General features: G+C 38.5%; 1 protein-coding gene across 1 annotated transcript in view; it reads left to right on the top strand.

Moving 5' to 3' along the window:
* The first annotated feature begins 17,722 nt into the window (after positions 1–17,722).
* WIF1 (Wnt inhibitory factor 1) overlaps positions 17,723–21,922 on the top strand; it is a 67,073-nt gene continuing 62,873 nt past the window's right edge. Inside the window, exons 1-2 of the mRNA XM_028110924.2 lie at positions 17,723–18,070; positions 18,562–18,701. Coding sequence (XP_027966725.1) covers positions 17,923–18,070; positions 18,562–18,701 — 288 coding nt within the window. The 5' untranslated portion in view covers positions 17,723–17,922. The remainder of the gene's footprint in view (positions 18,071–18,561; positions 18,702–21,922) is intronic.

The raw sequence follows: 21,922 nt of genomic DNA, 5'->3' as shown, positions 1-21,922 counted from the left end.
CACCTGGGTGACTCAGTCATTAAGTGTCTGCCTTCGGCTCAGGTCATGATCCCAGAGTCCTGGGATCGAGCCCCGCATCGGGCTCTCTGCTCCGCGGGAAGACTGCTTCTCCCTCTCCCACTCCCCCTGCTTGTGTTCCCTCTCTCGCTGTGTCTCTCTCTGTCAAATAAAAAAAAAAATCTTAACTAAAAAATAAATAAAGATTTCTCTCTTTGTCGTCTGTTTTCAGCAGTTTGGTTGAGATGGGCTTTGGTATAGTTTTATCTCTATCTTACCTGGGGTTTGTTGAGGCTCTTAGATCTATGAGTTTATGGTTTTCATCTAATTTGGAAATATTTCAAACATTTTTTTTCAAATATTTTTTCTTCCTCCTCTTTCTCCCTCTGTTTGGAACTCCACTTACATATACATAAATATGCTTGATACTGTTCCACAGATTGCTGAGACTGTTTTTTTTTTCCAGATCTTTTTTTCTTCTCGGAGTTTCAGTTAATTTCTAATTCTGTCTTCAAGTTTATTGATCTTTTCTTCTATAATAAACTATTTTCTCTTAAGCCCATTCAGTTAATTTTTTATTTCAGATATTGTACTCTTTAGTGTGCAAGTTCCAATTGTATCCTTTTTATAACTCCCATCTATCTCTTTATTATATTCATGTTTTCCTTTAAATGCTTGAGCATATTTAAAATAGGTGCTTGAAAGTTTTTTTCTGTGAATTCCACCATTTCTGTCATTTCTTGATCTTTTTCTATTGACTCATTTGCCTTATAGTTTGTGTATAACCTTTTCCTGCTTCTTCACATGCCTAGTAATTTTTTATTAGATGCTGAACATTATGGATCCTAGGTTTTGAATGCCAGATTTTTAATTTTTTCTCTAAAGAGTGTTGGATATTGTTTTGAAGGGAGTTAACTTACTTGTAGATTAGCTTGAGTCTTTTGAATCCTGTTTTTTAGCTTTGTTAGGGTGAATCTAAGGTGCTCTTTAGAGCTAGTTTAACCCAATCATTAAAGGAATATCCTTCTGTGGTCCCTACCAAGTGCCTCAGGTGTTCAGTGAGGTCTCTTCATTTTTTTGGTTAGAACTCAAATGTCTTCTTACTCTGGGTGAGCTCTGGAAATTTTTCAGTTTATAGCTTCCCAGGAGTTCTTTAATCAGCCTTATAAAATAATTTCCCCCTATGAATTTTCAGCTGAGTATTCACAACAGACTCAAGGGGACTTCTATGAAGATATATGTGTATATACATGCATGTATATATATGTACATATACACAGATGTAAATGTACATATATATGTATTTATCTGAACATTAGAACTGAGTGTGAATTCAAATGATTTAAAAATAAAAAAACTAAAATGTATTTTATTGACTGTAAGCTGAACCATGGATATGAAGGCGAGATGAATATATCGATGCCCACACTGCACATTCTAGCATCTGTGGCCCACGGTTAACCTTCAGGTGGTACTTCTATTACATATATAATCTCTCTTCTAAGTCCTTTGCTTCACAAATTCCATCTGCTTCAGTGCCCCCAATCTCTGCCTTTTCAGAGACTACTTTGCTTTACTTGGATTCCCTCTCCCTGCTCCATAATCATGAAAGTGCCTTCAGAAAAAAAGCCAGAGTGATCATTGAGCTTCAGTTAAATTTAACTGAATTTTTTTTAGGGTTTACATACTTGTGCTTCCTGCTGTTCAGTATCTTAAGACAGATGTTTCTTAATTTTGTCCAATTTTCTAGTTGTATGCACTGGGAGGATCAGTCCAGTATGAGTTACACCATCGTAGCTTGCAGAGGAAGTTTCTGTTTCAATAACTATCCACTCATAGCCACTCTTATTTCCTCATACTTCTACCTCTACTTCCACCCCTCCTAGATATGTTCTAGAAACTACCGACTTTAAACTGATGGTGGAGGGGATGATTGCAAACCTAACTATGAGTGACTGAAATAGTAGTATCGCTTGAAGGCTGACTGTGTGCCACAGACGCTAGCACGTACAGTGTGGGCATCAATACCTTCATCTTGCGTTTAAATCCATGGTTCAGCTTACAGTCAATAAAGTACATTTTTAAAATTATTGAATCATCTGAATTCACAGTCAATTCTAATTTTATCATGAAGCAAATTTATTAAGTGACAATTATTTGGTTCTTCTTTTATAAAGCAATCATACTGAATTTGAATGACAGATTCTTAGCAAAGGTATTAATTAATGATTAAATGTTATTATATTCTTGTTACTGATTCATGTAGCTTAATTGGCTGAATGGATGTTAGGCAAGAAAATTTTTGAAGAGCTAATAATGCATCATTTTGACACCTATTATTTGGATGTGATCCAAATTAAGGCATTTATTAGGTAATGTTCTTCCTTTAACCATTTTAATCCCCTACAATAAGTGAGCTAAACATTTCTACACGTTAAAATTTCCCCAAGCAGTTTCAGAAGGCTGCAGAATAAATACTATAAATGGCAAAAAACATTTAACACCCTAGCCCAAACACTGACCTATTGTAAACACCTTATAAAAAACACAAGAGACTTGTATTTTCTGTCAACAGAAGTGATATTACAGTACACTTTTCTTCTAGGAATGTGAGTGGTGATGTTATTAAGAAAATGATTAATTTTATTTTATTTTTGCTTTCTTAGTAAAGTCAGGTGGTAATATAATGTGAATACTGGTATTTTATTTTATTTTACTGTAGAGGTGTAATGCTGGCTATGAATGGAAAAACTTAAGAATTCACAGTATTCTTCCTTTTTAGCATAAACTAGGGAGGCAGTGTGGTGTAGTAAATGATCACTAGAATGAAGTGGCTAGGTTTTAATCCTAACTGATAATAACTTGCAGGCTTTTGTTGAGGTATAATTTGTGCACCGTCATGAATTCTATAAAAGGGATTTTTTTTTTCTCTCCACATATCTGAGAATGAACAGTTCACTCATGAGAGGTAGGAACTGTACTATGGAGGCATGAATGTCATCAGAGATTTCCATGGCTTACTTCAGTGATTCTCAACACTGGAAACCAATGCTACCATTTTGATTGTTTTATTTTCTGTGTTTTATTTGTGTTTTCTTCCCACCACCCCCCCCCGCCACCCCATTTTTAAACATTTCACAATTTATATACAGTAAAGCTCACTTTTGGGGGCGTATATTTCCATAAATTCTGACAAATGCAAACAGTTATGTAATCATTACCACAGTCAAGATTCAGAACAGTTAGGATGCAGGGGTGGCTCAGTCAGTTAAGCATCTGACTCTTGATTTCAGCTCAGGTCATGATCTCAGCGTCCTGAGGTTGAGCCCTGCCTTGGGCTCCATGTTGGGCATGAGTCCTGCTTGAGATTCTCTCTCCCTCTCGCTCTGCACTGATTCATGTAGCTTAATTGGCACCTGGGCTCTAGGAATGTAAGTGGCGCTCTCTCTCCCTCTCTCTCTCAAAAAAAAAAAAAAAAAGAAAAAAATTCTGAACAGTTACCATTGCCCCTCAAAAAAAATTCCCTCATGCAGCCCCTTTGTCATTAAACCTTCCTGGGAACCCCTAGAGCCTGGCAACCTTTGATGTGGTCCCTGTTTATAGCGATTTTCTAGAATGTCACATAAACGGAATCACACAGTAGATAGTCTTTATAGACTGACCCAGAGCTGCCGTCTTATAATAGATATTCTGTTATTTCTCCTTTTCTATCCTCAAATAGAATACAAGGTAAGATTATCTACTCTGGCACATATAATTCCAAATAATAAATATAATGTTCTAACATATGGACAAAGCAAAAAGTCAATTCGAACATAAAATGTATTTAAAATGGAAATAATTGAGCACAACTATTCTAGACCTAATGAAGTAATCAGATGCTTGCATCTACCTTATGAAGGAGTTTGGTTTTATGGGAAGTAGGAAAATCAGAAGCTATTATGTATAAAAAGTACAGGAGAATGAAAAAAAGCAGAGGTATGATGCGATTTTTCCAAAATGTGAATAATTCTTGATAAAGATCCAAACAAAACCAAGCACAATCTTACTTTTCACAGAATCTTACTATTCCCATAGTTGCATTTCTGGAAAATTCATTGTGTATTTAAAACTGCATTTATATGTAGGGGCGCCTGGGTAGTTCAGCTGGTTAAGCATCTGACTCTTGATCTCAACTCAGGTCTCAATGTCAGGGCTGTGAGGTCAAGTCCCACGTGGAGCCTTCTTAAAAACAAAAAACAAAAAAACTGTGTTTATATGTAAAGTGGAACTAGATTCCTAGCTTCAGATAATTATAAAAGTTTTCATTATATTATATTCATACTTATAAGGTTTTCATCTACATGAATCTCCATTGGGGTAATCAAAAAATGTGTAGGCTGTGGCACAATTCACATGTGGCCTGTCTCATGCATAACAGGAAAAATATTGTCCCTGGCTTATACCCAGTAGGAGCCCAAAGTACACACCAGTCATTGTAACAACCAGAAATATCCCCACAAATTTCTAAAATGACTCCTACTGGGTGGCAGTTAAGATTCACTGGCCAAGATGAAGTATCTCTCATACATCCAATACTCTCATCTGGGATCAACCTTCACCAACCTTTTCATTACCAATGGAATTTTGCGGGTAGCTTCATGTTAGGAAAGGAATGTCTTAGACTGCTAACTTTTGTATTCTAGTCTCCAGAAATATACTCCACATACTAGAGGTTAATAAATTATCATTTTGATTGATCCCAGTTCTGAGTGTGTTTAGCCTGAAACAGTCTCTGAGATCCTGATTAACTTGGAAATAAAAAAATTGAGATTTGTCTACACAAAATTAACTTTCAATTTTGTGATGACTGTGCCAACTTTTTATCCCCTCAATAGGTCTTACATTCACAATTAGCTAATCTCCTTTGAAATTTTAAATGTGTCTTTTTAAAAATTCACAAGTGTGGTGCCTGGGTGGCTCAGTTGGTTAAGCGTCTGCCTTTGGTTCATGTCGTGATCCCAGGGTCCTGGGATGGAGCTCTGCTTTGGGCTCCCTGCTCAGCAGGGGAGTCTGCTTCTCCCTCTCCTTCTGCCCCTCCTTCTGCCCCTCCCCCTACTAGTGTTCTTTCTCTTGCTCACTCTCTCCCAAATAAATAAATAAAATCTTTAAAAAAATAAAAATAAAATTCACAAGTCAACATTTTTCAAGATTACTACAAATGCTATTTGGTATTTTACCTAAAGGAAGACAGTCACACAATCTGGCATTGTTTGATTTTGATTATTCCCATGAGTAGAAAGAAAATGTATCACATTCAGGTGGTCCAGGGAAAGATACCTCAGGAACCTTGAGAATTCTCATGAATGAGTACAAGATAGGAGAACTCAAGTCTTATTGTGGTTATTGGTTATCAATGAGGTAATTTCCACAATATATCTTATGAAATCCTCGGTTTTTAAATAATAAGTTTTTAAATTATGGATATAATTTTTTTATATGGGAAAGGTTTTTAGAGTCACAATGCTCTCTAAGATCATATGCAATGCTGCTAAGCTTGCATGGATGATGAAATAAGACTTATGTCCTCATTGTCCATTAATGGTAGTTTTTATTGCAATATCCAAAGAGCAGAGTAAAATTTGCTCCTTGGGAATAAGTTATATGACTCCATATAAATTAGTAATAGATATCCAAGGTATTCATGCTATTAGAACAGCCTGAGTTAAGAGTAAATTTGTGTGGGCTCTCTGAAGTAACTTAGAAGAAGCTAGTAACTTATAAGAAGGAACCAACCATAACTGTTTGGATCCAAATACTGCATTAAATCTTTCAATGTATACTTAACAGACACTCACAAAGTACCTATTATATTTCAGACACTTTAAAGCCAGCAGTATTTCTTTTTTAAAAAATTTAAATTCAATTAATTAACATATATTGTATTATTAGTTTCAGAAGTAGAGTTCAGTGATTCATCAGTTTTATATAATATCAAGTGCCCATTACATCACATGCCCTATTTAATGTCCATCACCCAGTTACCCCATCTTCCTTTGCCCCTCCCCTCCAGCAACCCTCAGTTTGTTTCCTATGATTAAGTCTCTTACGGTTTATCTCCCTCTCTGATTTTGCCTTGTTTTATTTTTCCCTCCCTTCCCCTATGATCCTCTGTTTTGTGTCTTAAATTCTACATATGAGTGAGATCATATGATGCTTTTCTTTCTCTGATTGACTTATCTCGCTTAGCATGATATCCTCTAGTTCCATCCACATTATTGCAAATAGCAAGATTTTGGTTTTTTTAAGGCTGGGTAATATTCCATTTTATATATATATATATATATATACCACATCTTCTTTATCCATTCATCTGTCGGTGGACCTCTGGGCTCTTTCTATAGTTTGGCTATTGTGGACATTGCTGCTATAAACAGTGGGGTGCGGGTGCCCCTTCGCATCACTACATTTGTATCTTTGGGGTAAATATCTAGTAGTACAATTGCTGGGTCGTAGGGAGCTCTATTTTCAACTTTTTGAGGAATCTCCAGACTGTTTTCCAGAGTGATTGCCCCAGCTTGCATTCCCACAAACAGTGTAAGAAGGTCCCCCTTTATCCACCTCCTTGCCAACATTTGTTATTTCCTGACTTGTTAAATTTAGCCATTCTGAACAGTGTGAGGTGGTATCTCATTGTGGTTTTCACAATGGTTTGTATTTCCCTGATGCCAAGTGATGTGGAGCATTTTTTCATGTGTCTGTTGGCCATTTGGATGTCTTCTTTGGAGAAATGTCTGTTCATATCTTCTGCCCATTTCTTGATTGGATTATTTGTATATTGGGTGTTGAGTTTGGTAAGTTCTTTATAGATTTTGGATACTTACCTAATAAGACTCTTGCAAATGTTTTTTCCCATTTTTCCCATTCCGTAGGTTGCCCTTTTTGTTTTGTCGACTGTTTCCTTTGCTGTGCAAAACTTTATATCTTGATGAAGTCCCAATAGTTCATTTTTGCTTTTGTTTATTTTGCCTTTGGGGACATGTCTAGCAAGAAGTTGCTGCGACCAAGGTCAAAGATGTTGCTGCTTGCGAAGCACATTCTTGTTCATATACATTTTATGCATTTCTAATTATCTCATAAATTCTCAGAAGTAAAAATTCTTAAAGCATTTGCCTATCTAAAATGCTGATACAAGATAATATATTACTCTTTGGAAAGACTGTACCAATTCCTACTCTCAACAACAGTGAATGCTATGAATTATTTACATCTTTGTTCTGGTGAAAGGTAAAAGAGAGTATCTCATTATTTGCATCTCTGTAATAACTAGTGAAGTTGGATATCCTTTAAAATATTAAATGACCATAGTTTTTCATTTATTTGCATGTGTATGTCAATTGCCTGGAGATCTGCCCATTTTTCCACTGGGATATTCATCTCCCTCACCTAAATTTTGGTAAGAACTGACTTATATTAAAGATTTTAACCTAACATTTTCCCTTCAAGATATCATTTATGTATCAATGTTGTTTCTTGTATCACTAAGCATATAGATATATAGATACACATATAGATATGTATCTACATGTATACAGAAGCCATATAAATGTATTTGGCTGAAGAGATAGAAATATATATATCTTTGGTACATATATACAATATATGGATATCCTATATATCTTTGATGTTTTTGTTTAGAAAGATTGTCAAATGATCACCTAAATTTTTTTCTAGAATGTTTATTAACTGTCACACTTTTCCCCCAAGGTATACAAATAGATGTCTTAACCCCACCCCTTGAGGCTCACCAGACAAAAAAAGGACTCAGGAAGGAAGGAGTGAGGATTACTTGGTGGTGGTAGCAGTCACATCCCTACTGATCCCAAACAACCCTGTCAAAAGGGTGGGTGAGAAGGGTGTGATTGCTCCTACTCTGGACAAAATGGCCTCATCAAAGCTGTGTGTCAAAATCATCTTGCTTGCTACCTTTTAAGGCTCATTCTGAAATAAAATCCTTTATATAGTATTTCTGTTACTCATGGAACTTTCCATTGCTTCAGCTATCTATATTCTAGGATGTCTATGTCTGTAATAACTGGCTGGGTGTGGGAATGAGTGAAGGACTAGAATTCAGATTAGCATAAAAATCACACCATCAAGAGTAATGTGGGAGGAAGGTTCATAATGCTCTAGAGACTTCAGAGATCAGTGATCACAACAAAAAAACCCTCCCTCTCCTCTGCCCTGAGGGTGGCCTCGGATGTATAGGTGAGCAAGCAGCTCTATACCCAGGTCTTGAGTCTTAGCTATTCACTTAGATCACTATGACTAGAACTCATGAAATACCAGCTACTAGTGGGGCTTTGCAGTTTACGGTATGCTTTCACATGACTTATGTGGTTATTATTGAAACAACATTTCTCGTTAACATATCAGGGCATTTTTTTATTATGTTTTGTGTGTTTATGTTGCACGTAATATATTACACAGAAACACGGTTCTCTTGGGCTTTTTTCACTTGAAACAATATTTTCAGCCATTGAAAAGTATTTGAAAATGTCATTTATAAACATTTCTTAGAGTCTTATTTTTGAAAATGGAAAAGCAAAGAGAAAAAATTTTAAAAGGCTTATAATCACATTACCTTAGTCATTTCTATTAACATTTCAAAAGGTAGAACTCAACTATTATATGTCTAAAAAATATCAAATGATAGAGAAAAGAAATACAATAGAAAAAGCCTCTTTCCCCCAAATCTAACTAACCAGTAGTTCCCTTCTCTAAAGGAAACCGGCATCAAGTTTGCTATGCATGAGAAACTTATGGTGTGTGTGTGTGCGTGCGTGTGTGTGTGTGTGTGTGTGTGCCTATGTGAGCATGCTACTGTGTCTTTTTTGTGTATACATGTGCATCTGTGTTTAAATGTTTGTGTGTATATTTTCATGTACATTAAGGAACACATACTATATACACTGCTTTGTATCTTGCTTTCATAATGAATCTTGAGAATTTTCATAATCAGCACATACAGAGCTTCCTTTCTCTGGCTAAAAGCTGCCTGATATCCCACTCCATACATGTACTGTAATTTGTTTGACCAATTTCCTATTAATGCGTATTTAGATTGTCTCAAGTTTTTTGTTTCTTTGTCTTTGCTATTACAAGCAACAATACAAAGGATATCTTTGTAAATGTATTTTGGTGTTTTTTTCATGTATATTTGTGGAATAAATTCTCAACAGTGGAATTAGTGAGTCAAAGGGTATATGCATTTTGAATTTTTGATGCATATTGGGAAATTAGAAATTGTTCTCCAAAAAGGATGAGTCAACTTACACCTTCATCAATATGAGAGTTATCTCTTCCTACATCCTTGACAATACTTTATATTTAGTTATTTTTAAATGTGTCTAATTTTTAATTTATTTAATTTTAATATCTATCAATATTTTATATTTATTGTTTGGATTTACACTTCTTTCATTATAATTATAAGCACCGCTTAGCCTTTTGTACTTCTGTTTCTGTAAAACAGAATTCTATAGTCTTGTCCATTTTTCTACTAGATGACATGCTTACTGGTAAGCATAAGCATTTTGGAAATTAAAGAAGTTGTTCCTTTGTCTCTCATATGTTTGCAGACTTTTTCCCAGTGTATTGTTTATGGTGTAGCTATTTTTATTTTAATTCCTACATAGACTACTTAATATACTTTTTAAAAAACACTTTCCTAAGTCAAATTTATTTATTTATTTATTTATTTATTTATTTATTTATTTATTTATTTATTTTATTTGACAGAGAGAGACACAGCAAGAGAGGGAACACAGGAAGGGGGAGTGGGAGAGGGAGAAGCAGGCTTCTCACTGAACAGTGAGCCCGATGCGGGACTCGATCCAGGACCCTGGGATCATGACCTGAGCTGAAGGCAGATGCTTAATGACTGACCCACCCAGGTGCCCCTTAAGTCATATATCTTTTCTTTTATAGCTTTCAAGTATCTGCTCATAAAGGTCTTCCTGCTCATAAAGGTCTTCTCCATTTTAAGCTTATAAACACATTCATCTATGTGCTCTACTCGATCTTTTATGATTTTGTTTTTTTATATGGTATAACAATTTTTAATTAAGATTTTATTAAAACATAATGTACATTAAAAAGCGCACAATCATAAGTGTGCAACTTAATGAGTTTTCACCAAATAAACATTCCCATGTAGCTAACATCCGGATCAAGAAACAAAAACATTATCAGCATGTCAAAGCCCCCTTTATACCCCCTTCCAATCATTACCACCCTCCAAAGGTAATCCCTTCACCCTCTTGACTTCTAATATCATGCATTAGTTTTTCTTATTCTTGAATTTTTAGTAAATGGAATCATCCAGTATGTGCCCTTTTGGATCATTTAGCTCAACATGATGTCTGTGAGATTTATCCGTGCTCTGTGTAATTGTAGTTTGTATATTTTCATTCCATGTACAAATAATAATTTATTAACTCATTCCACTGCCAATAGATAAATTTGAGTTGTTTCCATTTGGGGGCCAAGATAAATAGCGCTGTTATAGTCTTTGGATATATTTATACACTTTTTTTTTTTTTTTTTTGGCTAGGCTTATTTCTAGGAGTGGAATTGCTAAGTTGAGCTTTTGTAGTTATTTCCAAATGGTTTTCCAAAATGATTGTACCAATTTATTCTTTTGCCAGCAGTGTATGCTTTACATCCTAACCAACTTTATATAACCTTTTTTTCATTTTAAGCATTCTGAGGGGTGTGAATTGCTTTCCCACTGTGGTTTTAATTCACATTTCTCTGATGGCTAGTAATGTTGAGTAGCTTTTCATGTGTTAATTGGCCATGTAAGCATGCTTGTTTGTGAAGTGCCTGTTCAGGTCTTTTGCCCATTTTCTACTGGATTGTTTATCCTTTTTCTTATGGATTTATAGAAATTCTTTATATATTCTGGATAAGAATCCTGTACATCCAAGTATCTTCTCCCACTCTGTGGCTTGTCTTTTCACTCTCCATGCTATCTTTTGATAAAAGAAATTCTTAATTTTAATATTGTTCGATTTACCAATTTTTTTCTCATTGCTAGTGTCTTTCGTATCCTGGTGAAACATTAATATTTTTTTATTTCTTTAGAAATTTTTAAGGAGATTAATGAAATTTAGTTGATATAATAAACTGCACATATTTAAAGTGTATGATTTTTAAACTTTGGCAGTGATGGGTAATGTACATTATCTAGATTATGGTGATAGTTTCATGATTGAACATACATGTCACAACATCGATTTTAATGCTTCAATAATATTTCATCCTATGAAAGTGTTCTAATTTGTTTCTCATTCCTCTAATATTGGGCAGTAAAATTGTTTTCCTCTTTTCCCCTATCATAAAAAATAATAGCCGTTAAATGTCATAGAGATGAAACAGCATGTATGAACAGGAAATAATGGATATGGTTTGTGGAAGGCAAGATGTGCTAGGTTGCTTGGCAATGCCATTATGTGAGGGAAGAAGAGCAAGAGTGTTGCATGGGATGACAAGGAATGCTCAAGCTGTGCTGTGCTTCAGTAATGAGCTGTCATGTGTAGTGATGTACAGTTCTGAAGTGATAAAGTATGCAAGCAGCATAGCAAGAAGTGCTGGCCTAGCGTGGTGACAGCTGCCTACTTTCGGAGAAACTGACTGAAGCAGGAAAGAAAAGACCTTTCTCCCTTCTTAAAAATGGTTTTAATTACAAGAGCATTTGCTCATTTTTTTAAAATCAGGGAATATTTGTGCATCAAGTGACAATCATGCCCCAGACCCAGTTCCACTCCCTATCGACAACCCCTGGAAGTATTTTGGTATGTAACCAAAATACTTTTTTTTTTTTTTTGCGCCTGACGTGTACCAGTTCTATGACTAGGACTGTGTCTATATTGGAAAATTGTGAATCTGGTGGACGATGGATGTACACACAGCTGGTAACACAGGTAACACTTGTCTCATGCAAGGATGGAGCTATAACACGCAGGGGAGACACCAAAGCAGAGAGGGACAGAGTCATCAGACTCTGCTAAGGGGTGGCAACAAGGTGACCTTCATAGGTGGGGAGGATTAGGATGGACATCAAAGGGGAAGCAGAGGACAACATGAGGAACAGCGTCGGCGTGACGGGCAAGGTGCGTCTTGGAGCATGGTATGGTTCTGCCATGAGCAGGGAGGACAGCCGCCATGGGAGATGGTTCTGGAAGAGTAGGTGGGACCAAGACAGAGGAAGGTCCGAAGTACAGGAATAGGCAAATCATTAAGAGTGTTTCAGATGTGATTTGGGTACCAACTTTTATAAATCCAGGGATTTCATGAGCAAATCTGGGTTCTCATGAAAGCCTGGAAGGTCTGGTATCTTGAAACCTTGGCTCTCTTGTGACCACATTTACTTATGACTGGGTGGTGGCTGCCCCTCACCAGGACAAGCATTCTCCTGTCTGCCCCGGTCCTCACCACTCCCTACCGTGTGGCCCTTTGTCCGCATCCCTCCCGTGCGACCTGCCTGCCCTCCATGGGAGGAGAGGCCAGTGGAGTGTGGGGGATTACCACCGAATGTGTTTAGGAAAGTCTGTTGAGGCCAGCGAGGAGAAGTCTGTAGCCTGGAGTCAGTGAGGGGGTTCCTGAAAGAGTCCATGGAGAGGGCAGGGCACGAACGGGGGCAGAAGCAGGAGAATGGGAGGAAGGGCTGACCGGGAGCGAGGGAGTGAGGAGGTACGTGCAGGACCCAGGATCCAGGATGGCAGGTGGAGTAAGTCAGGAGGCAGAGGAGAGGATGGTGAGCTCTGCTGGGGTGTCTGTGGAGTTTGAGGTGCTGGGGCAGGGGCAGCCCGGTGAAAACGCATGGCAGACATTTTCTGTGAATAGTTTTAAACACATACAAACATGTACATATATACACATTTTTTTCAGACATTTTCTGTGAATAGTTTTAAACACATACGAAACATGTACATATATACACATAAACATTGTTTTTTTTAAAAACAAGACTGCTAATAAAAATAATGCTTGGCAACTTGCTCTATTCACTTACTATCTTGTGGTTCCCTTTCCATACCAGGGTGCTACAGGTGTGCCTGCTCCCCTCCTTCTCCAAACACAGCTCAGGATGCAGCTGGTAGGCCCCGGTCTCAGTGCCAACACCTGGAGCTCTGGTTGAGCGAGCCCACGAGGCAGAGTGAGCAGCAGAAAGACAGCTTGCCTGGCAAGTGGGTGGCTGGGTACCGACAAGAACCTTCTTTTCGGCGGGTTTTGCCCCTTTCCCACACAACCGCACTGCTAGGATGAGTGCTGGTTTCAGCCCCCTCAGGCACCTTCCCCCTCTTTGTCCCATTGCCTCTCCTCTAGTCCAAGAGTAACAAACTCAGAAGCCTACAGAAGCCCAGCAAGTTAAGTAAATGAGTGAAGCAGGCTCAGTAGAAGAGTGTTAGAACTGTCAGAAGTGGAGCCCTGTTTGAATGGCAGCCACTACTCACACCACCACTCACACACATCCCCTTGTAAGGGGGGAATATTGCCAGATCTCTAAATTTTCCTTGAAGAAGTCATGAGAAGCCAGGAAAAGTCTTGAGAAGCTAGAAATCCAAATTTTATGAGAAATCTTTTGATTTTCAAAAGTCAGCCAGCCAAATGTTTTGGGATGTACTTAGGTCTTTACCTTTTCTTTTTAAAATAAACTTTATTTTTTAGAAAAGTTTTAGACTTACAGAAAAATGGCAGATAGTTTAGAGAGTTCTTGTCTACCCTTATACCCACATTTTCCTAATACTGGTACAGTAGATTGTCACAATTAAGGAGCCAATATTGATACATTAATATTAATAATTTATTCAGATTTCCTTAATTTTATCTAATGCCCTTTTTCTGTTCCAGGATCCCATCTGGGATACCACATTACATTTAGTAGTCGTGTATCCTTAGTCTCCTTTTGACTGGAACAGTATCTCAGATTTTCCTTGGTTTTGATGACCTTGACAGTTTTGAGGATTATTGTTCAGGTATTTTGCAAAACGTCCCTCAGCTTGGTTTTTCTGATGTTTTTCTCATGATTAAACAGAGGTTATGGGTTTTCAGGAGAAGGCCACAGAGATAAAGTACCATTCTCAAAACATACCAAAGGTACATATTACCAACATGACATATCCTGGTTGATGCTGACCTTGGTCACCCAGATGAGGTAATGTTGGGTCTCTCAACTGTAAATGCACTCTCCACCCCCCCTTTTTGTACTGAACTCTATGAAAGGAAGTCACTACTCACAGCCCACACTTAAGGAGTAAGGAGTTGTGCTCCGCCTCCTTGAGGATGGTGTTTCTCCATAAGTTACTTGGAATTCTTCTCAGCAGTCTTGCATAACCAACTTCTACCTACCTTTCTGGCTTCATCCGGCTGCTCCTTCTCTCCCCCAGTCCAAGCTCTCTCATGCTACAAACCTGTACTTGCAGGTGCTGGGTAGTACCATTCTTTCTCTCATCTTTGTTCTTGCTATGGCCACTCTCTGGGCAGAGATGTCCCATGGCTTCCTCCCCCTGCATGTTCAATTCTCTTTTAACCTTCAAGATTGCTCAAATACCCAGCACTCCAAGAAGTCTTTCCGGAACCCAGTCTATATTAGGGGACTTTCCTCTGTGTCCCCAAATACCCAGTGCATGTCTCCATCCTGGCATTCATCCATCGCTATGGTTCATTCTTTATATCGTCTCCCTATTAGACCAATATTTTGAGAGCAGGAGGTGTCTTTTTACTTTACTTTGACTTGTCTTTCTATCCCCTGTGCGTATGCAGTTCATACATCAGACACCAGTGTTTTTTGAAGGAATGAAATAAAAAATTTACTGAATTCCAGATTAAGATTTCTTCTTTGAATTCCCAGTCCTTCTGTCAACACCCACCATATTTTGCATTGCATTATGATTACTTGGGTGCTTGTCTTATTCATTTTAATATCTCCAATACTCTTCAAGGGCTGAGATCATGTTTTGTTTTTCACACGGTTTCATGATTTTTTTTTTTTTTTGCTGCTGTTGTCTTTTCTGTAATTTTTTTAGGACAGTGTCTTGCACAAAATAGGTATTTAATAAATCTTTGTGGAATGGCTGAATGAGTTAATGAACAAATAAATGAATCTGCCTAGGAATGTAGCTGATGAGAATGGATTACACAAGGGAAGGCAAAATAACAGTCTCGAAAATGAGTGATAGAATTTTTCAAAAAAGAGATTTTATTTTGAAGTAATCTCTACACCCAACATGGGGTTCAAACTTATAACACCGTGATCAAGAGTGGCATGCTCTACCCACTGAGCCAGCCAATAAATGGTAGAACTTTCATACCGAATGAGGTTGATTTGTAATACCACCTAGCACATTATTTCCAAATTTTTATCACGTGAAAATAAATATTACCTTTAATACAGAAATTTGAAACATGACTGTATTCTAAATGAAAAAGCCATTTTGCTCCTTAACAACAGAGAGTCAAGCCTGATTTAAGTCTTAGGTGGCCCTTCCCCCCAAAATAAGATACACCCTGTTACTCTTGGAAATAGCTGACTGGTGTATACCATTATGTTCTTTCCTTCCCTTTAAAATCCAAGGAACTCAAATCCAAGATTTTTTTTTAAATAACATGTTTTTCTAACTGTAATTAAATCTAATTCTTTCTAAGTGTCCACTGCTAAGGAGACGTGAATAGAGGGGGCCTCACTCAGAGGAAGTTGAATGGGGAGGGAATTTAGCCCCTCTTTTTCTCTACCCAAAAGTACACTTTATGAATATTTCCTACTTAGTATTTGATTATAACAGCCTGTAGAGGGCCTCCTTGCACCAAGAGCCATAAGGGGTTTGAGCACTGCTAAGGAAAAAAAAGTTTCAATTATGACCACACTTTCAGGAATCAAAGAAAATGTCTATTGTGTTTTGAAATTATCTTTAATTGAGAGACAATTGGTATTAAAATGTTAAAGGGCTCTAAAGATTGCCTAACGTATGTGAATACACTCTATAAAGGAATAATTACTGAAATGAAATCAAAACTAATAAAATGTTTGAAAAGAGGTAAATATTTTCATTTTAAAGGAAGAATGGCTGTGAGACTTGGGACCTAATTATGATTTACTTATCAGTACGAGGTATAGTGGGTAAAAGAATGGGCTCTTCAATCAAAGTTCCTGGGGTTTGAACCCTGATTCTGCCCCTTACCAGCTGGGTCACCACAGGCAACTTACTGGGCCTTTTGGAACCCTGCTTCCCAACAGTAAAATGGAAATAATAACAGTACCTACTTAAAAGAGTTGAGGATTAAGTAAGCCTTTAAAGTACTTATAAAGTTTGACATTTCAAGAACTATGTCAAGTTCTTGACATAGACAAGTTTGAACTTGTCTAATTACTTTTAAAGATCAACAGTTGTAAAGTCGAAAATATTTCATAATTGGAAATACATATTTTGTTCTTTTTAGTAACTTCTCGTGACCTAACATTTATTTAACTAAATGCATGCACAAGTTCGGCTTCTCTTCTGTTGTTTGTTTTCCCCTCTTGAGGTGTCCACTACTCTACAAAGGACTGAGTGAAACACCACACCCTAGACACTTGATCCTTGGGCATTTGTCGCAGCATCTGGGTGCTAAAGAACAAAGAGAAGTAAACAACCCTTTTCTGAGTCTGAAATCTAAGGTTTTTTGAGGTTTTGTGGTTTTTTGTTTTTTTTTTTTTTTTGAACCTTTTGCTTCCGTTTTCTTTGCGCAGCCAAGGGATTAGGCAGGGGGCAAGTTAAATCCCTTCTGCTGGGGTCGGGTGGCTATGTTCGGCTGTAGCCCACTGCCAGCCCACTACTCTTCGCATAGACAAGGCCAGAGCTTTGGTCCTGCCTCCAAGCGCCTGTGATTTCAGTACCACCGCGCGTGCCTCCAAGTTTCTGGAAACCTCAGCAAATTTAAGAGCCCCCACAGGGTCAGGTACGCCTGTCATCCAGCGTCCAGGGAACTCTTCCTGGCGCCGCCGGGTGGGGGCATGGAGAAGAGCCTCCCCAACTGTGAAAGCACCCTCTTTGCCGCCTGACAAGTGCGGAGTGGAAGCCCTGCGCGCCGAGCCAGGCCCAGCGCCTGCCATCAAGGGCACCCCTGGACCGCGGGTCGGGTTTTACACGGATGGCAACGCGCCAAGTTATCAGCGTCGAGCGGCTCAGAGAGGAATGGTAGCGGCGGGAAGGGAGAAGTGGAGGAATATGCGCCTTCCTTCGGCACCGGCATAGGGATGGAAGTCGTCGTTATCCTCATTATCATCCCTGTCCTCCGCGCTTAATCAAGCCGTGCGTGTCAGCCCTCCGCGTTTCCCTCAGGCCCTGCCTCGCCAAGCAGGAGGCAGAGGCGAGGGACGTCCCAGGGGCCCCTCCCGACGCCCCTCTTCGCAACCGCGTACACCACGCGCCCCCTTCGCTCGCGCTCGCACCCGCGCCCCGCGGCGTGGACGCGGCCTCCGAGGGTCCCGCGCCGCCCGCGCGCGCCCCCTAGCGCCCCCCAGTGGCGGCCACCTGCGCCTCGCCACTCCTTGCTCGCACCTCATTCGCGCGCCCTCCCTTCCCGCTCTTCCTCTCGGGCGGTATTTAACCCTGGGGCTGTTGGCCTCGCCGTGCGTGCTGGCATCTCCTGCTTTGCCAGTCTTGCGTCTCCGCCGCCCCTCTCCCTCCCGCGCCCCCTCCGCCTCCCCGCCGGCGCCCGCTTTCCCCTCCCACCTCCTCTGGCTCTCGCGGGCTCTCTCGCACCAGAGCCTGGAGGCGGCACGCCCGGCCGTCCAAGCGGGCACAGCTTTGGCTGAGGGACGACTTACCGGCCGCAGGTTGGGTAGGTGAGGCAGAAGGAGGTTCAGCGGCGAGAGCCACCGGGAGGGCGGTCCTGAGGAGCATGGCCCCGAGAAGCGCCTTCCCTGGCGCCGCGCTCCGGCTGTGGAGCATCCTCCAGTGCCTGCTGGCGCTGCGGGCGGAGGTCGGGCAGCCGCGGGAGGAAAGCCTGTACCTCTGGATCGATGCTCACCAGGCGAGAGTGCTCATAGGTAAGGCTCCCGCGCCCACTACCTTCCCCTACCTGTGTCTTCGCTCTCTGCAGCGCTTCTGTTAAAGGAGAGATGCATGCATTTAAGTATGTTTTTACAACTTAATTTCCAGGGAAGGCTGCTCCCCCCCACCTTTTAATCAGCTATTTTCCACCTGAAAGCGTATGAACTTCTGTCTCCAGAAACCTAAGCTGATCTAGTGTTCTGATCATGCCTTTGCTAGTTTCTACAACCTTATGTTTTAGGGTGAACCCAGCGCTTGTTAGCACCCGGTGACTCCCTGTCCACTCCCTTTCCTGAAAGTATGTACCTGTTGGCGCTGTTCTTATCACATACAGAGGAAAATTAGTTGGTACCCAGACAGGTGCTCTGTGTATAGAAATGGCCCATACCAATTCTTTAGTGTTCTTTTTGCGTGCGTTTTCTGGTTTGGATTCTTTTAAGTTTGCCTAGTTTGACGGGTTTTTTTGTTTATTTATTTTTTTAAACAGGATTTGAAGAAGATATCTTGATTGTTTCCGAGGGGAAAATGGCCCCTTTTACACATGATTTCAGAAAAGCACAACAGAGAATGCCAGCTATTCCTGTCAGTATCCATTCCATGAATTTCACCTGGCAAGCTGCAGGGCAGGTAAGTACTGATAACCAAAAAGGGTGGAGAAAATTACCTTTTAATATTTCCACCGCCTGATGGCAGGTAGAAGTAATACTGTGTAGTGTGTAGGCTGGTACATTTTTACAACTTTGAAGAGTGATTTCTCATGTGATTTCCAAAGCAAATAAAGAATTAACTCCTGTTTATTTAAACGTGTCACATAAACTAAAGATTCCCAAAAGAAAAAGGTAAGCAGTGTCCCTAAGCTTGCTATTTTGATATGACTCCGTGTCTTCAGGCTGCTAGAGACAAATGCCAACATCACTTCTTTCTATGATCATTGACATTAAAATTTAATGTAATATCTATGCCAGAATAAAAAATGTAAAACATGGGGAAAAAAACCGAAAAAACCATAATATCTAAAAGACTCTTTGCCATAGTATATACCAATCACTTTTGACGTTATTTATACTTTACAACAAAATAAAATCTGTAAATATTTTTGACATTGTGCATTTGAAAAAATTTTTGAATGTTATTCACTGGAACAGTGTAAATGCTACATATTTCTGGTTGAAGTTCACAACTTCAAAAAGTGTAAGAACATTTATAAAATATTGCAGGCTATTGGTTTTTTTAAGTACCATTTAAAATACTTTCATATGGAAAAAGAAAACTACAATATATTTTTATGAAGAACTATTCCTTTTATTTTACAACATTACCATCCTTTGTATGTTACCTTTTGTACAGTTCCAGTAATACATAAATGACCTCCAATTTTGGAAAGAAAGGGAGGATAAATATTATATGAGTTTAATTTCTTTTGTGCAGTTGGAGAATTTACTCTAGAGGACAAAGGGTAAGTAGTAAATTCTTTTGCTCTTCAGTTGGTAAAATGTGTCCACTATGAAAATCATTGTAACTATAATTAAAATCACATTTTCAGGTCTTTTTTTATTCTAAATTTACTTAAATGGTTATTTTCATGAAGAATGTGATCCAAAAAACACTTTATAAAAAGTAATTATTTTGAATTGAAAAGCCACTTTGGGTCCCTCTAATTATCTGTTATATTTTGGGTGACCATGACCATTTTAAATGTCTTTTTTCCCTCAGGTCTGTTCTCTCATATTTTTTTTCTAAAATAAACCAAATCTAGACCCATCAACACTTCCATTGTTGTAAAAAAAAGAAATAGATGTTTTGGGTCCACCAGAGTTCATAACAGGAAGGTCATCTATTCTAATACCCCCATTTGGTAGATAAGTTCACTGAGGCTCCTATTGCTCTAAAGAGATTATTCCTTGTATTCCTATAATTCCCTCTTCATACTTTATGGACAATTAATTTTGGAATAGTGCAAAATCAGTAATAAAGCAATGGATGGCCTTTTACCATCTCCTTTCTTTTCACCTGAATCTATCTGTGTTTGACTACCTGGCAGAGGAGATCAGTATTAATTCTGTAGTTTTAAAAAGGATATTTTCTTTCCCTATTCCTTTATGAATTTATAAGAACCGTTAGACGATAGCTTAACTTACACCCCCTTCCTGGCCGAAAGGGTTTGGTAACTGTAGGAGAAGCAGAAAATGTCAACAGTTCTCATTTATTTATTTTTCATATGCATTTGTCTTCTGGAGAATGGAATTTGAAGCAAAGGCTTAAATGCCATGTCATCTCCCCTGTCGCTTTATATCATAGTGCATGTTTGCAAGCACTGATATATTGTTGAGTACAAAATGAATTGCGAATCAATCTCAGCAATGTCCCTTGTAAAGGATTAGAGAAGATATTGGGGCTAGCATGGAGATGAAGCTTCTAGCATCTTTCTCTCTTTTGTTTAGGTGTTGATCACCCTTGTGGATTATCTCATTACACAAGACAATGTTAGGACCTCAGTTCAGTTATCTTGCTCTTTATGCTTGGTCTGCTCTGGATAGGTTACCATAAGTAACTACATGAACTCTGGTGTCTGTTTTAATTAGTTGGGAGGGTAAGTGAGGCAGGCAGGATCTACACAATGCCAAATAGCGGGACATTGAAAAATATTATTTAAATTTTATTTATTTTACTCAATAAAGTTATGTGACTCTGGCAGCATAATTTTTGAAATGCATGGAAATTTTGAAGATGAGAAAAATAATCACTTCAATACCAATTAAGTATTTTGAAAGGCATCTCTGGCTAAAGCCAAACCACATCAAAACATCTACATGGAAAATGAAAAGTTCATTCCATTATCTAGTTATTTCATCCAAATAATATCAAACATTTAGGATTTCAACACAAGCAAAAACACACAGCTGATTAACAAAATTTTTTAAACTTAATATTAAAGCGTTTTGGCAACACGTGGAGAAAGTTAAACTAACTTTAGGATTGAAGACCTAGAGGCAGTAGGTGTTATCTCCTTCTAATAAATTATTAGTCCATTAACCCAAAGTATTCTTGGGGCCATTTGAAATAACTTTTATGTTCTACTTCAAACAAATGCAGATAAAAATTACAGTGAGATTCATTTCCCCACATCAAGTTGGTCAGGTTTTTAAGAGTGTTTTGAGTATGTGGAAAATGGTGCCTGCTTGTATGAGGCTGATGCCCCGTTAGGCTTTTTGCAAGACTATTTGATTCTGATAGCAAAAAGCTTGATAGACATCCTTTAACTGGGAAATTTTACTTCCAGAAATTCATCCCAAGGAAATAATTATGGATATTAATAAAAATTTAGGTGCAAGACTGTTCCTCATTGTGCTATTTATAAAAGTAAACATGGGTAGAATTTAGAGGGCCAGTGGTAGTGGCAGGAGAATGCAATGAAACATTAATAAGAGTATTCTAGACATCAAAAAAAGAATATTCTAGACATCTACTCACTGCCGTAGAAAGATATTCATGACAGATTAGGTCAACAGCCTATCACAGTATATTCTCTTTGATTCCATTACAAAATATGTAGGCAGACATAGGAATAAACATCTGATGTATCAGAGGTTTTTTACTGATAGGGAACTAGGAAGCATTTTGAACACATTTATGTTCCTTACATATTGGTAAATATTGCACTCAATACACTGTATCTTCAGCCTGTAACCTCTGATTCTCCAAGGTGTCAACATTAGTTACATCTGTGCATATTACATTTTTATTTTTCCGCAATGAGTGTGTATTGATTTGTAATTTCAAAAACTATTTTACATTAAATGTGTGCAAAGCGCTATACTTTAGAGTTTAAATTTGCATGATGTTCTACA

The sequence above is a fragment of the Eumetopias jubatus genome, unplaced genomic scaffold (assembly GCF_037043125.1).
Source record: "Eumetopias jubatus isolate StellerSeaLion01/CBP00866 unplaced genomic scaffold, mEumJub1_p1.0 scaffold_8, whole genome shotgun sequence".
Taxonomy (NCBI): domain Eukaryota; kingdom Metazoa; phylum Chordata; class Mammalia; order Carnivora; family Otariidae; genus Eumetopias; species Eumetopias jubatus.
The sequence above is the reverse complement of the archived record's forward strand: the minus strand, read 5'-3'. Positions and strand labels throughout refer to the sequence as shown.